The sequence below is a fragment of the Pezoporus occidentalis genome, unplaced genomic scaffold (genome assembly GCF_034315485.1).
Source record: "Pezoporus occidentalis ecotype Australia unplaced genomic scaffold, CSIRO_AGI_Poc_V1 ctg315, whole genome shotgun sequence".
In the NCBI taxonomy this organism is placed as follows: Eukaryota; Metazoa; Chordata; class Aves; order Psittaciformes; family Psittacidae; genus Pezoporus; species Pezoporus occidentalis.
In genome coordinates this window covers 112,998-127,500 of record NW_026915105.1, presented here as the reverse complement: position 1 = coordinate 127,500, position 14,503 = coordinate 112,998, and the positions used below count along the sequence as shown (strand labels likewise).

Genomic DNA, 14,503 nt, shown 5'->3' with positions numbered 1-14,503 from the left:
CCTGCACAGCAGAAAACTCTTTTCTGCTTGGTGCAGTCTCTTGAGAGGGGTGCAGGGTCTGTGCCCCAGAAAAGGATGGGGCAGGAGGGGGGATGCATTTGCCTCATGCTGCCTGGGTTGCAGCAGTGTCACAGGGCTCATCCCATCCCATGGGACCTCCCTGAGTTTCCTGTGCTGGCACCCCAGAACCAGGCTGTTTCAGGAAGCACCCACTGTGTGTCCATCTTTGCCTGGCCCTTTGGGATAAAATTCAAGGAAAATCTCAAAGATGAAATTGCAGTACGTGCAGGGTAGGTTGACCTTTCAGTATGTTATGCTCAGGCATCTTTGCTAGGAAAAGCACAGTCTGTGATGGGCTGTCTGCCACTTCACTGTAGTGTATCAGGAGACAACAGACCCTTCCTCCTCACACACTGTGTTAGTTGTCTGAAAATGGTACCAAAACACTGCTGCACCCCTTTTCTCTCCACCTGCCCATCACCTTCCCCACCCTAGGGAGTAATAGTTAGACATAAGGCTCTTGCAGTGAAGGTGCATGTGAAACTTCACCCAGCACAGAAACCTTCCTGTTTGCACTCTGCAGCAAAGGCTGGCAGGGAAGGACCCTGTAAGGGTAGGTGTGCTGCTGCCCATGGGCATGCAGGGACCACTGTTGTCCTCGCCACCCCCTTGCTCCCCACTGGGTGCCATGGCCTAGTCCCAGCTGCCTGCCAGGCGCCCAGGTCCCATCTGCCTGGGCTGAGCAGGATGGGGTAGGGAGAGCACATGAGACCTTGCCGTGCGCCTTCTTTTGGTTTGTCCTTCTCAGTCAGTCCTTTATATATTCGTTTCATGTGTCTGTGTTTTCTCTCCTCTATGCTATGGCAGTGGTGCTCCATGCTGATGAGACAGTGCGTGGTACAACCGCAGGCAGTCATTTTTCAGGTAATTTCTAGGGTACTGAACACCCGCCTCTTGCTTTTTCACCTATCATGCAGCAGCAGGTCAGGCTTCCTGCTGTGTAGGGAGTGATCCCTGGCCATGCCTAGCCATTCTGGGCTGCTCTTTGCCAGTGACACTTCCAGCTCACCAGTGAAAGACCTAAATCTAAGACCCCTTCTGCTGCCTGTCTGAGTGGCTGGAGAGTCTCCTGGGGAGGGTTGGCAGGATGGTCTTAACTGGGGTTGTGAGGTGAGGGGCTGCTCCATGAGCGCTGCCTGTGCCTGGGATTTCACCTACTGTCTGGACAGGGTGTCTGGAAGGACAAACTCAGCCTGAAGGGAGTGAGAAGAAGGAACACTGCTGTGCCCTGTGTGAATGGGTGAACAGCTGGTGCTGTGAACCCCGAGCACCAGTGAGGCTTGCTACTTCTTAAGGGGGTGCTGTGGCCCTCCCAGCCCCTACACGGGGGACAAGGAGGGCTGCAGATGGCTGTGACTGCAGAGGTGGGTGTGATACAGGGGCTCGCTCCTCCACCAGGACTGTTGGAGGAGTTGGGAGGTCAGCTGGGAGCAGTGATGGTGGTAGGTCCATGGTGGCAGATGAATGCTCAGTGTGGCTGCTGGTGGGTCTGAGAAGGAACGCTGGCACCATTTTGCCATGTGAAGAGGGAGGCGGCTCAAAAAGAAGTTACTGGAGGTGCACTTCCAGTCTGCAGCAGGCTACTGGGACCAGAAGTGGGAGGGACCCCAAGACTCCATTTCTCCCGCCTCCATCTTCTGGAGATCTGCAGCAATACTGCCCAGCTGTAAGCTCTCCATCCAAGCCATGCTGGGCAGTGTAACGCTTCCAGGCACTCCAGCCCACAGAAGTGGTTGCATGGTTTGGGGCTGTGCTGCTGCAGGCTGATGAGATGGGCAGCGCTACCTGCAGGAGGACTCTGCTATTGCACATGCCTCCATCTCTGTGGTGGGGTTACATGGATGAGCATGAGTTACCACTGCCCTAGCGCCCAGTGGGGTATGCTGCACCCTGATAGTTGCATGCTTCTGAGTGAAACAGGTCAATGCCTCCACACTTGAAGGGCCACGCTCCTGGTTTGTTGACATTATGCTTCCTGATAATTAACTTAAGAGGTGAGGCCTGTTCCCACTTCCTCCTAAGTCAGTTCATCAGACCCCGGAAGGGAAGAAAACTGTGTTGTTTCAGCGTCTGCTCTGGACTCCAGTGTCTGTGGTTTGCAGGGAGGGCCTCAGTCTGGTCCTGGTTGGGTTTGTGTGAGGAGCGGTAGCCCCAAAATTCTGTTTTGTCAATGGCATTTGGATGTGCACCCCCTTCTCTGGCGCTGTGTGTGACCTAGCCTGTGGCACAGCTGGATGTTTCCTCCCAGACTACAAGCGGTCTGCTCCCCGTTTGTAACCTGGAAGTCACATTCACACCCTGCCTGTGGGGAGTGATGCATTGGTGTGCCGTGGGAAGATAGTCTGGATACGGTGTGGTTATGGCTTTCTTAGGGCAGTGCAGGTGAAATAAGACATCTATTCAGGGCTTTTAGTTCAGATTAGGGAGTGAAAAAACCCCATGGTGCCATCACATGTGCACATACCCAGTGGAAGGGAAAGTGGGGCTGCAAATCTAGATATCATGGAGTGGCATGGGAAGGCTGAAGAACAATCTACATTGGTAGATCCTGGAATGAGAAGGAGTTTTGGTTGCACCTGCAGGAAGGAGGAAGGCTGGGACCATTGCTGACATCCTCTGCAGAGGAGGGATGCTCAAGGGGCTGTCCTCCCCAGAGTGCAGAAGTGGGGCTGAAGCAGAGCTGTGGTTGCACACGTCTTCAAGGTAGTGGTGGTAGAGAAAAAGGGGCTGGGTGCATGAAGGTAAGGGAAATGTGAGGGCATGGAGAGTGTTGGAGGAGGAATAAGCTGAAAGGGCTGAGAAGCAGGAGAAGTTTAACAAGAAGGTTAGGGGTGACCATAGGAGACAGCCTAGAACTGGGAGGGGCTATCCCCTGTGTCTCCTGGCACCGCAATAAAGAATACCTGCTTGTCAAGTTGAAAACTTTGTTGGCAAGTTTGTTCCTGGAATTTTCTCCGAATCACTGGGCAGCCTTCAGCCCAGAAGGCCCTGACTTATTGATCCATGGACCAGGTGAAGGGACAGGGTAGCCAGCCACAGCCAATGACAAAATGTATGTGACACGCTTACCTGCAAGGGGTTTGCGTGGAGGATCCTTCAGGGTGACAGAGCATACTCATGCCTCACACAAATTGCGTGCACAGGAGAAATGTGCAGTAACACAGACCTGCTAATGTGGGGTTATCCTTGTAAATTAACTTCTGTTTGAGGGAGAACTGAGCACCAGAGTCACAAACAAATATATCTGATCCAATGTAGTGAGCTTGTGGCAAATACCAGAGTGTGTGCTGGCTTCTTGGACGTGTCTGAGAAACTCTCAAGTGGGAGAAAGATGTGTTCACTAAGATCAGCTTCTGTTTTCTTAAAAACAAAAGGAAAACGCTTAACTTTTTTATTTGGTCACTCAAAAAAAAAATCACACAGTTCTGGGTTCTCCTATGTTGCTTAAGTTCTGCACAGCTTCTGCATTGACTTAGTCTGCAGAAATACAGCAGGGATCAGCCTTGGAGTGTTGTTATTCAGTTTTTCTGTTTCTATTGCTGTTCTTCACTTGAAGTTGTCATCCTCCGGTTGTTATGGGCATGATTACGATCTCACAAATAAAGGTTAAAACTTTGAGTGCAAATAACAGCAAGGAAGGGAGAACTTTGAAAAGAAACTTCCAACTTCCATGTGAATGATCTCGACAATAAGAAATAATTAAAAAAGGCAAAGGGAGGTAATCTGTCTGCGGAGTACACGTAAGTCCTTATGGAAGTGTGGATTGGCCTCACCTGCCATAGATTGCCATGGCTACATGGACTTCTACTCGTTTATGGGACGAAACAATCTGACTTCTGAGGATCTGCACTTATTTCCTATAACTTTTCCTATAGCTTTAATGAGATTAAGAAGTTCCCATGAGATGAGAAAGTATCCTTACAACAGTCACGTGATTTATTTTCAAATAATTTGGATTTAGAAACAGTTGGCTAAAAATCCTTCCCCGAAGCAGACACTTTTATTTACATGCATTTTATTTCTTGTGAGATGATGGGACACAGCATTCTCAAGAAAAGAGGGGAAATGGGATGCTCTGTTCCCACCTGTTCATCAGCGTGTGTCTCTTCAGGTGACGCCACTGAAATATGGGTTAACTGGCACTGGAATGAGCATTTTCCTCTAACAAGCAAGTAACTTGCACTCTGCAGTTACAGCCCCCAGTTACTCTACAAAATTTCTTCTTTAAGGAAAGCCTTGCTACATATTGATCAGTTTGGCTTTGGTTTGATAAAGAAAGCCCGTTTTGCTGTTCTCCAAGAACATCCGTGATAAGCACAGACCCACTTAGTATTTTGAAGGCTTAACATCCCAGTGTAAATGGGTATTGCCTTTAAAACTGACTGAACAAAGGATTTTTGAGTTGCATTGCATCTACTTTCTGTCATACAGGCAAGAGTTCCTGAATGGTACATTTATTATCACTAAAATGCCTTTTTTTTCTTTTTCCAGGCAACTGAATATTCAGCCATGGCATCATTAGCTGGTGGATTAGATGACATGAAAGCCAATATAACCAGCCCTACTTCTGCAGATCTGGGAGCAAATGTTCCCGGGCCTCAGTCATACCCTATCGTCACAGGTAAGCAATTTCCCAACACCAGTCAGTGATGTGGAGTGTGTGCACGTTGCACCCTGGTGCCCTTCATGGAGTAGTTGTGTCAGATGTGGAGACATTTGCTCAGAAATCTCTTTTAAAGTGTGATTTCATAGCAGCTCTGTTGAAAGTCAGGTGCATGGTTTGTATGAATCAGTACTTTTCACTGGGAGCCAACAGATGAAGCATCCATCCATCTTGTCTAGGAAGAGGTGTGCACCTCCGCCCCAAACCTGCCTGCTGAAAAGCAGAATGCTTGCCTCCGCTGTCGGGCTTTGTTGCTCATTTTTCATAAAGGTGCCTGGTATGTTTGACTGGATAGAGTTTTTATGGCAGTTCAAACTAGCCTGCATTTTAAATGCTTTTGATTCCTGCAAATGCTTGTGTTTTATACCATGTTTGGAATTGCAGTTGTGCACTAAGGCTGAGTATTTAAATGAAAAGCAAAATTGTTTGTTCAGGGAATGCAGCATCATCTGCATTCATTTAGCAGTTATAGGGTGAAAGTTAAGGAACAGATAGAATTTGATAAATGCTTTGGTCACCTAGTTATTTGGGACTGGCCATATTGTTTGGAAGGAAACTGCCCAAATGGTAAGAAAATGATGAAATTGTATCCCGAATGAATTGTGGGAATTCAGAAAAAAGGGATTTTGAAATTTAAGGCTCTATGTTTCATGTACATGTTACCTCTGTATATTACTTCTGTCCTTGTGCCTAATCTATGCAGATTTCATCATTGGATTTTCTCTGTTTTGACAAAGAATGGATTTACTTCTTTATTTTGTTGCTGAAGGGAAGGTGACGCTGTTTTTAGTATAGTATTATTGTATCTTGAAAGTGCTACAATCTCATCTAGTGGGATAGCAGTTTTGAAAACTAGTTGTCACAAAATTGTTTTAACCCAATATGGCATCAGTCTTTGGCACTTCTTGCCAAAAGTTTAGGAATATTCTAAAGCAGTTAGAGGATTCCTTAAGGAAATCCATGTTTACCTTGATGTGTAAGGGGAGGGACTTGTTGAAATAACTGGTACTGAGTTGGTGTTTCGGGCGTTGGACTCATGGCTAAGGAAGGTGTCTAGGGATGGGTGGATGGACAGAAAGGGATTTCTGGACATGTGTGGCTTATAACAGGTAGGGAAACAGAGCATGGATAGATAGATATAGAATCATAGAGTAGAGGGAATCTAAAACTAATATGAAAGAAGCAACATGAATCATCATGGTTGGGGTAATAAGCCACCTCTAGAATGTATGAAAGTTAGAAAGAAATGTCTCCTAAGGCAAATTATTCTGTAATTGTTTGCTGCAGAAATTTCTTCATCTTAAAAGCCTGAAGTCCTGCTTATTACAAAAGACATGGGCTGCCTTGGCACATCATGGGTGGACTGTTCCCCTTTGTTGATCTTCTGGGTGGTTGTCTCTTGCTTGTCCGAGTCTGTGTCCCTGTGACAAGCCTGATGCCCTGTCAGAGGTGTCTGTGCTCTGCTGGTGAGGACAGCCCAGCAGCATCTTGGACTGCACAAGTGGGTGCTGTGGGCATCGCTGTCTCTCATCTGTCTTCTTCTGAGGAACTGCCTATCCAAGTTCTGCACCTGGCCAAAGGAAGCTCAGCCTAGAGCTCTTGTTTTGATTTGATACTTCAGCAGCACACGTTCTTTTACGCTGGTTTAAGTAATTCTCATGCTTCACATGTTACTACTTCCTTAGAGTTTGGTGAGCTGACTGATGGTGTTTGTTAGAGCAAAACTTACCACAGAAGTGATGCTGCAGAGCTCAATAGAGATTTTGTGTAGGTTTTCCCTGTGATGTTAGCTATACTTGAGCAGAAGTTTCAAATGTTAAATTACTAGTTCTCATAAAAATGTGGAGCAGGCTTTATGAGCATCAAGTCTAGAAAAAAATCCTGCCATTGGTCTTAAATGTGACATGGTGAGAGCTGTAACAGAACACGTTTTTCAGATCACTAGCTATTTGTATCTTTAATTTGATATTGTGTAGAGTTTTCTAACACCTGATTTCACAAAACTTAGATTTACACAAGTATATTGTCTTAATGAAAATGACATGCTTTTAAAACCTTCTAAAACCTTTACCTTTTGATGTATTTTTGAGGGAGAATGTCTCTTATCCTCCTTTTTCCTTTCGTTACACCTACATTAGCTCTTTTGTGCTGTTTGTCCTCTGGTGATGCCCAGAAGCCTCAGGCAGCATCTGGGCCCTGTAGTGCTGGGCACGTACTGTATATCAAAGTTGTGCTCTCTGCCCTGATCCCTTCCTTAGGAGTCAACAGGATGTGAAAGCTTTTGGGAGCAGGAAGATTTAAGCAGCAAGCCATACTTTGTAATGTGCAAAGCATGTAAGTTGCAGCAGGCTTGGTGGTGCATTTCTTACCACAGGTCTGGATAGACTTCTCCATTTCCACCCCAGGATTAACCCATTTTTTCTGTCTCAGCTCTTTCTGCAGCCCATTTCCTTGGTGGGACAGGGGATTAATTTATTGATCTTTCTTCCCTTATAAAGAAAAGCTGCATATTGCTATGGGCCTTTCATCTGTTGCAGATGAAAGGGAATCTGTTGGAGATATCAGTGAAAATCAGGAGGAAGTGGGCAGTGACACATAGCAGGAGTTATGAGTGTGAGGTCAAATAAATGTTTGTTAACACATCATGTACTCTTCCTTTTGGGAACTTTGTTGTCTGTGGTCTGACCAAAGTTACGATAAAAATTCAGCAGTTGGGTATTCCTAAACTGGGGTTGGGCTGGCTGTGTGTCGGTAGGTGAGAGAGAAGGCAGACAACCCTTGGAAGATTGTTAGCTTTGTATAATCCCTCTTTGGTGGTCTTGACACTGGCTCATGAGAGGAGTCTTGTCAGCGCCAGTTCCTGGACCCCAGTTGCGTGTTCACCAAGCAAGAGCTTGAGACTTGGAGATCATGATGGCATTTCTCCTGTGAACTGCTCCCTGTTAAAGGAGGAATGGCTAACCTGAATTCCAGTCTTTTCTTGAGATTCAGGAAGGTGGGTTGCTTTTAATTGCTACATCCTTTTCTGTTTGTTTTCACTCTTTCTGGCTCCAGACAGGCTGTCCTGTGGTGTATCAAGCAAACTCAGAGCAGGAAACTGAAAGCTTTGGGACAAAACTTGATACAGTCATGCCAGGTAATGGGTTTCAGCTGTAAAAGCGATGGGTGGTTGCTTAAAGGTCCACAAAATGCCCAGAGTCTGTGTCTGGTGGTGCTAATGGCTCGAGAGGTTGATCTCACTTTTCGACTGTCCAGATTATAAACACTTTTGTAACAGTTTCACTGTCATGAGACCAGGAGCTGCTGGCATGTGAGTTGTAGTATCCAGAACAGTCTGTTGGTGGGACATGCTGTTTGTAGAAGGAGGTCTTCTGGTGTGTGGAAGCAGAGCTGTGAATGTGTGATTGCTTGATGCTTCCACACTGAGTGGGGCTATTGGTGGGCATAGGGCTGAAAAGCCACATTTTTGTGGATAAAGAGCTTGAAATATGACATATAGGATTTTGATCCGGGAACACTTATGTCCTATAGATAGCTGGTATCTGCCATTAAAGCTTAATCAATTTTTATGAGCAAGTCTGGAGACTTTCTGGGGTGCCGTATGTGAAGAGATTTAAGTCTAGTTTGTCTTGTCAGTCTGTAAGACAGATCGTAGAAGAAGTTAATGCAAACAAAGCTGAGAATGGATGTTTTAAGTAATTTATCACAGTCTTCCGTTGTTCTTGTTGCCTGGCTGTAGTGTGGGCAGGAAAACAATGTTGAGTGTTGAGATGCAAAAGATCCTCTGCGCAGTTATTGGTAGAAAATGTAAAATTTCTGTTTCTTAGCAAGCTGGTAGATGGGATATTTCATGAAGATGAAAGACGAATTGACATTCATGCCACTACTTGCTGAGAGAATGTGTCTAAGGAAAAATTTAGTGACAATTCTCAGTACTGCCTGATCCACTAACTCTATTGTGTTATGGACCACCAGCCAAACCTTTGATTAGAGAACCACTCAATTTCTCTTCATCCCTTTTAAATGCCACATTAAATATGAAGTCTAAAACAAACCATCCTTCTCTTTGCTGCCACGGTCCATAAGTGCTGTCTGCATTTACAAGCCAATGACATGTGCCCAGCTCATTAATGCTCTAGTCAGCAGTTTCCAAGCAGCCTGTGATTGTTACTAATTACCTGCAGATGCATTTTCCCTGCTCCGGCTTTCTCATTTCAGCATGGTCAGTATCACTTTGGAAGGACAAAGTCGTGCTAACCTGACACCTTCACTTGGCAGATTGACAGACCTACAGGCAGCTCTGGCTGCAAAGTCAGTTTGCATTAGCAAAGCCAGAAGCTACTGTTGGCCAGCCTCACTCTGTGGCCAGCGAAGCATGTTTCCCTGTAGTGGCAACGTCGTGAACTCTGTATCGCTCATTAAAATAAGGAGCACAGAGCAAAGCGTTGGCAGTGGACTTCTTTCATGTTCCACAGCACCAGCAGATGCTGGAGTTGAGGAACCTGGTCTTCTCCTATGCCAGGACATCTCCATCACCCTTTGCTTGCCTGCTCTTCCTTATCAATGCCAGGGCACTCTCCAGTGTGGTGGCTTCCAGCCTGATTAGCACATCCCATTGCAGCTGTGCTGATGAGCAGGTTGCACTGCATTTTGCAGCTTGCGCACCCATGCAGGTAGAGGCTGATATTCTGACAGATACAGACAGGTTGTTCCCTGTAGCCACACCACACAAGGAATATAACTGTATGTGCTCCTTTGTGGGATCTGCCTTGGAGACAATGGCCCCATAAAGTCAAATACATTGGCTCTCCTGTACGTTTCATATGCACATCAAAAGGCGAGAAGAAACAGAATAAAACCAGGAGCAGAGTCAGTTTGTCATCTGAAGGAATGGGGAAGGAGAGACATTCTCAAGGGCTATCCTCTCAGTTACCTGGCTTGCATTGCTGGACTAAGTCACCAGACATAAATAATCTGAGGCTGAACTGAATGTAGAGCAACTGGGGCAAATGCTGAGCAGACTCCTCCACTCCTGGAATTATCAGCTTGACTTTTTCCTTAGTGTGGATGCATCCAGCACCTTAGGTGCAGTACAGTTTGCTAGCATATTACTCATAGGTGGCACAGGTCTGTGGTTAATGCAGGTAACAGGAGTATATTTAACCTTCCATAAACCTGAGTATTTTGTCAAATTTTTTGTAGTTAGGAAAGGAAAATGCTAAGATGGGATAAGTGCATGTCAGAAAATGAGCTTTCTCACTACTGTTCCACTGCAACATATAGTCCTTATCTGGCCTCTCAGCATGTTTTTCCTTAGGAGTGCTCAGTTGTATAGGAAGTCTTTCCTGACTCTTTATCCTGCTCCATTCATCACATCATGCTGTGACTGCAATTTATGAGCCACTGTTTCTCCAGGTTTGGCTGAATGGCAGATGTTGTTGGTCATTTTGGAAGCTAGGCACAACGAACAGGCACTGCAGTTGGACAGGAGACTTTGCCAAAAATGGTTGATCGTTTAGGAGTTTGGTGTTGCAGGCAGTGTGGAGATGCTGTTGCCTTCAAAAGAAGGAAGAGAGCCACTCCTCTAAAATCCCAGGCCAAGTTTAAACTCTTGCCAAGTTTAAACACTGATAATGTTGCATTTAGATCAGTGCAATCCAAAAGGGCTTCCTGTTTTTTTTTAAGAAGAAAACAAGTGGCACATAGAATGCAGATCACTTCCCAAAAAACAGCACAGATACGTCTCAGCCTATGGATGGAGGATTCATATGAGCAACCTCAAACACCAGCCTCTGGGTGAAGGAGTCTGGAAACACTTTCCTCTCTGCACAGGCTAGAGATTAGGCATTGAGTTTGGACTGGAAATCTACTTTTTGCATCACCCAAGTTAGGGAGCCTGGTAACACTTGGTCATGATTTGATCTCCAGCTGGCTCCTTATTAGGGAAGATCAAGCCCTTTTTGAGCTAGTGCTGAGGAGAGATCTTATGCAAGTGGCAGGGTCGGAGTGCACCTAACAGAAAGCCAGAGTGGAAGCAGCTAGCAAATAGAGCAGAAGGATGCAGAGAAGGGGGCCAGAAACTTTGTATGCATGCTTAGAATTGGTATGGTGTGCCCTCCTAGAAATGGGAGTGTTTGCACTTGGGAAGGGGAGGCTTGCAGAGGGAGCCTTCCCTGTTTGCATCAATACTTGATGGAGGGTGAGCAAAGCAAATTCTTCTCAGTGATGCCAAGTAATGGGGCAGGAGGCCACATGCACAAACTGAAACATGGGAAACTCCTCTTGCACATGAGAAGAAATCTTTCTGCCATGAGGTTGGACAAACACTGGCACAGGTTGCTCAGAGAGGTGGTGGAGTATCCGTCATTGGGGATGTTCAAAACCCAATTTGACATGGTCTTGGGTGGCCTGCTTGAAGTGAGCCTGCTCCAAGCAAGATTGTTGGGCAAGATGAACTCCAGAGCTGCTTTCTAACCTGAGCTTATTTCCGTTTCTGCGGTAGGCAGAGTGTTTCCACATTGCTGGGTAGGAGCTTAGTGTTTACTTTGGTGGGATTGTGCCCAGGACAGTCTGCAGTCTTGGAGCCAGGACTAGCAGTACCTTCTGAGGGTCTGCCTGTACTGGGATATGCCTGGGAGTGAAGTAGGTAGGTGAGGAAGCTTTCTCATCCATTTGTTTTGCTCTGTTTGTACATGTGTTTAAAGGAACATTCTTTAGATATAAAAAAAAATGGATGTTTTGCCTTCACATATTTTGTTGTGTTTTTTTTTTTTTTTTCTGTTCTTCCTCATCCTTGGCTCTCTGTCCATCCAGCAAAGATACCAGCTGTCACAGACTTTCCCTGGGATTCTTGACCAGACTGAAGCTCTCCAGTGAATACCATAAGGGCTGTGTCCCTCTGGAAATGGCTGGGAGAGTGTCAGGAGAAGAGGGGCCATTGAGATAGTTTAAGCAGCTTGGAGTCTGGCCTGTTCCTTTTTATGACTTTGGAAATTAGGTATCTGAGGCATACGTTAGAGAAATCAAAAGTTTAGTCTGAGAAAGAAGCTGCAGGAGTGGTGTGTGGTGAGGTGTGTATATCTAGGTAGAGTACTTAAACAGTATGTGATCTGAGACAGCCAAGTACTTTTTGTGTCCCACAGAAACAATAATGAGATGCTTAGAAGCAAAAATAAAGGTCCCAATGCATGCCTTTAAGGAATACATAGTGAAATAGGACTTTTCACTTTTTCTTGCACACCTGATGTTCATAGTGAAGACAACCGTTATTTTAGAGACGCAAAAATATGGTAGAGAGTCAATATTTCACTGATGTGAAGTCCAAACGTGGCTTAGTAACGTTGGGAAATGCATTGTGAAATCTGCTTTTGGTGATTCCTGGGGGAAAAAGACTATATTTATTTTGTCTATCACTGTATTAAAAAAAATATCATCATCCCCCCCCCCAGTATCTTCCATCTAGTTAATTCTGCTGTTGTAGTTTATTGATGTGAATTTAGGTCTAAATCTGTGTCTTGCTGACCACGATGAAAGAATCTGGTTTCATTAGGAAACACTGTTTATTCCTTAAATTTATTTGCTACTTTGCATTTTCGGAGCAATGTAGCAGTGGACTCTTCACTGATTTCTCACCATTTAGGAGGTCAGTGGCTCGTCACCTCTGTAGCAAAATCTCCTGTATTAAGGAGAAACCATCTGCAGAAGGTGCAGAAGGTGACTTATCCCATACATTTTTAGATATCAAATTAGAGATCCTCATTCAGAGGCTGCCTGTTTCTTTCAAATGACTATTGAGGGAATGAGGAACACTTAGCTTACGCTAGCCCTGCATGAATGGGATAGTCCTGCCCCACAGAGAGGAAGGAGGATTCCTGGGGGAAACCATTGCAGTTGATGTTTTCTGAAATATTGCCAAGTGGCAGTTTTACCGCTGTGTTTTCACTGGTGAAATGAAAGTATTTTGAATATTTTAACTTACAATTTAAAAATATTTGCAATTTTTTAATGGAATGTAATTTCAAAATGAACAATTTATATATCCCACTGCAACTCTTTGAAATAAAAAGAGTAATGCAACATTTTTGCAATTCCTTCTTCCCTTTTTCTTTCCCCCTAGAATCAATAGTTTTGAAGAAAGTAAAGAAAAGGTTTGGTTTTGCTGAAATTGCTTTTTCTTCTGGAAAAAAGCCTTGTTAATGTTTTTGTTGGCTAATTGTAATAGGAATAATAAAAAAGTCTTCTTTTGAGGACATTATGTTTTGGTCACATAATCTGTCACTATATGAAAATGTTGATCAGTGTTTAAACATCATCACCAAATTACACTTTAATTTCTGTGGGACTGTTTTGAAGTGCAAACTGGTGTTGGTAGATGGCTAGTTTCTAGTACAGCATAATGCTAGATTTACAGCTAAGGGTCTACATTTAATAAATAAAAGTGCAGATGCATTTTCCAATAATCTATTTGTCATTCCCAATAGGGCCTGTCATGTTAAAAACTTGAAAAAAGACCACATAAACTCCCATGGAAAGGCAGCCAATCTGAAAAACAAAAGTGTCATTTTTAATGACAGGACAGTCTGACTGAAACCCTGTTGAATTTTTCAATTTTTATGAATTCTTATCTTGCCATTAAGAAAGAACCAGTGCATTTGAGAAAGCAAACGAGGCCACTTGAACCCTACTAAGACCTAGGCTATTAACTGTCTCTTTTGATGATGTACAGCCTCACTCTATTGGGAGTTTGGATGTGGATTTAAATGTAGAATTAACTATGGTAAACATGTTTTGGTGCAAAGCATGTATAATAACAATTTGCATTTACATAGCATCTTTCACTTAAGGATTCTGCAATTTCTAATTAATTAAATCTGTTCCCCCATGCCCCTGGTACCGCTGTGGTATGGATAATAAACACAGTTTTAAATCGAGCAGCCATGGTAGGAGGGTTAGGACAAGAGGGTTCTGGTACCCCTGTACTAGTCCTTATTGCAGTGGGGCTGGGGCTCAATCTGGAAATATGCTGAGCTGCCTTGTCTCATGCTCACCCTGGTCCAAAATGCTTTGGAGAAAAATGGGAATCAAGCTGGCTCCTCACAGGTGGGAGGAAAATAGGAAAATACCCATCACTCACAGTGCCTTCTGCTGGTGTTTGGGTCTTGGCGTGAGGAGTGAGAAACCCCTTGGCCAGTGTTTCAGGTGCAGAGAGCTGGCAGGGCATCTTGCCACCTTGCTGCTTTAGGGCATCAAAGGACAATACAGTCCACAGATGGCATTTTTCACTGCTAGAGAATTGCTGTAAATCTCTCACAGATCTCCAAATTGGAAATAAAAAAATGGTAAACACTCAAGTTAGCATAAGTGCTTCACTAAATTGCTTTTTTTGGTATGCAAAAATAGTGAAACATTTCAGAATGTCTGTGCAAGCCAGCAAAATGATATTTCCAGGTGGGTAGAGGGATATGTTGACATCTGCGTGTATGCGTGGTGCAAAAATAAAGTCTAGTGGTAGTCTGCGTCAGGCCACAGATCCCATTTCTAGGATGAAGTAATTGTTTTGATTGAAGTGGTTGAAGACACCTCCAAACTTGCTATACCACCAGTGGTAGGTGGCCTTAGTTGGCCAAATATGTCACTTCTCTTCTGATACCTGACCAGTTATGAGGTTCTGTGTATTTACACAGGGGAGGGTGAGTTGTCAGACAGGCATTTTGGGAAATGAGTAGAGAGAATGGTAAATCAGAGACAATTCAAAGACTGTGCTTGCCACTGGGTGATGGA

The 14,503-nt window shown here is 44.6% G+C and overlaps 1 protein-coding gene across 9 annotated transcripts in view; it reads left to right on the top strand.

Moving 5' to 3' along the window:
- Positions 1 to 14,503, top strand: part of PAX5 (paired box 5) — a 134,843-nt gene that overhangs the window by 65,720 nt on the left and 54,620 nt on the right. For 7 of the 9 annotated variants that reach the window (XM_062628380.1, XM_062628381.1, XM_062628384.1 and 4 more), the window contains exons 7-8: positions 868 to 924; positions 4,552 to 4,681. In XM_062628380.1, coding sequence (XP_062484364.1) covers positions 868 to 924; positions 4,552 to 4,681 — 187 coding nt within the window. The remainder of the gene's footprint in view (positions 1 to 867; positions 925 to 4,551; positions 4,682 to 14,503) is intronic. The other 2 variants (XM_062628385.1, XM_062628386.1) reach the window with 1 other exon arrangement.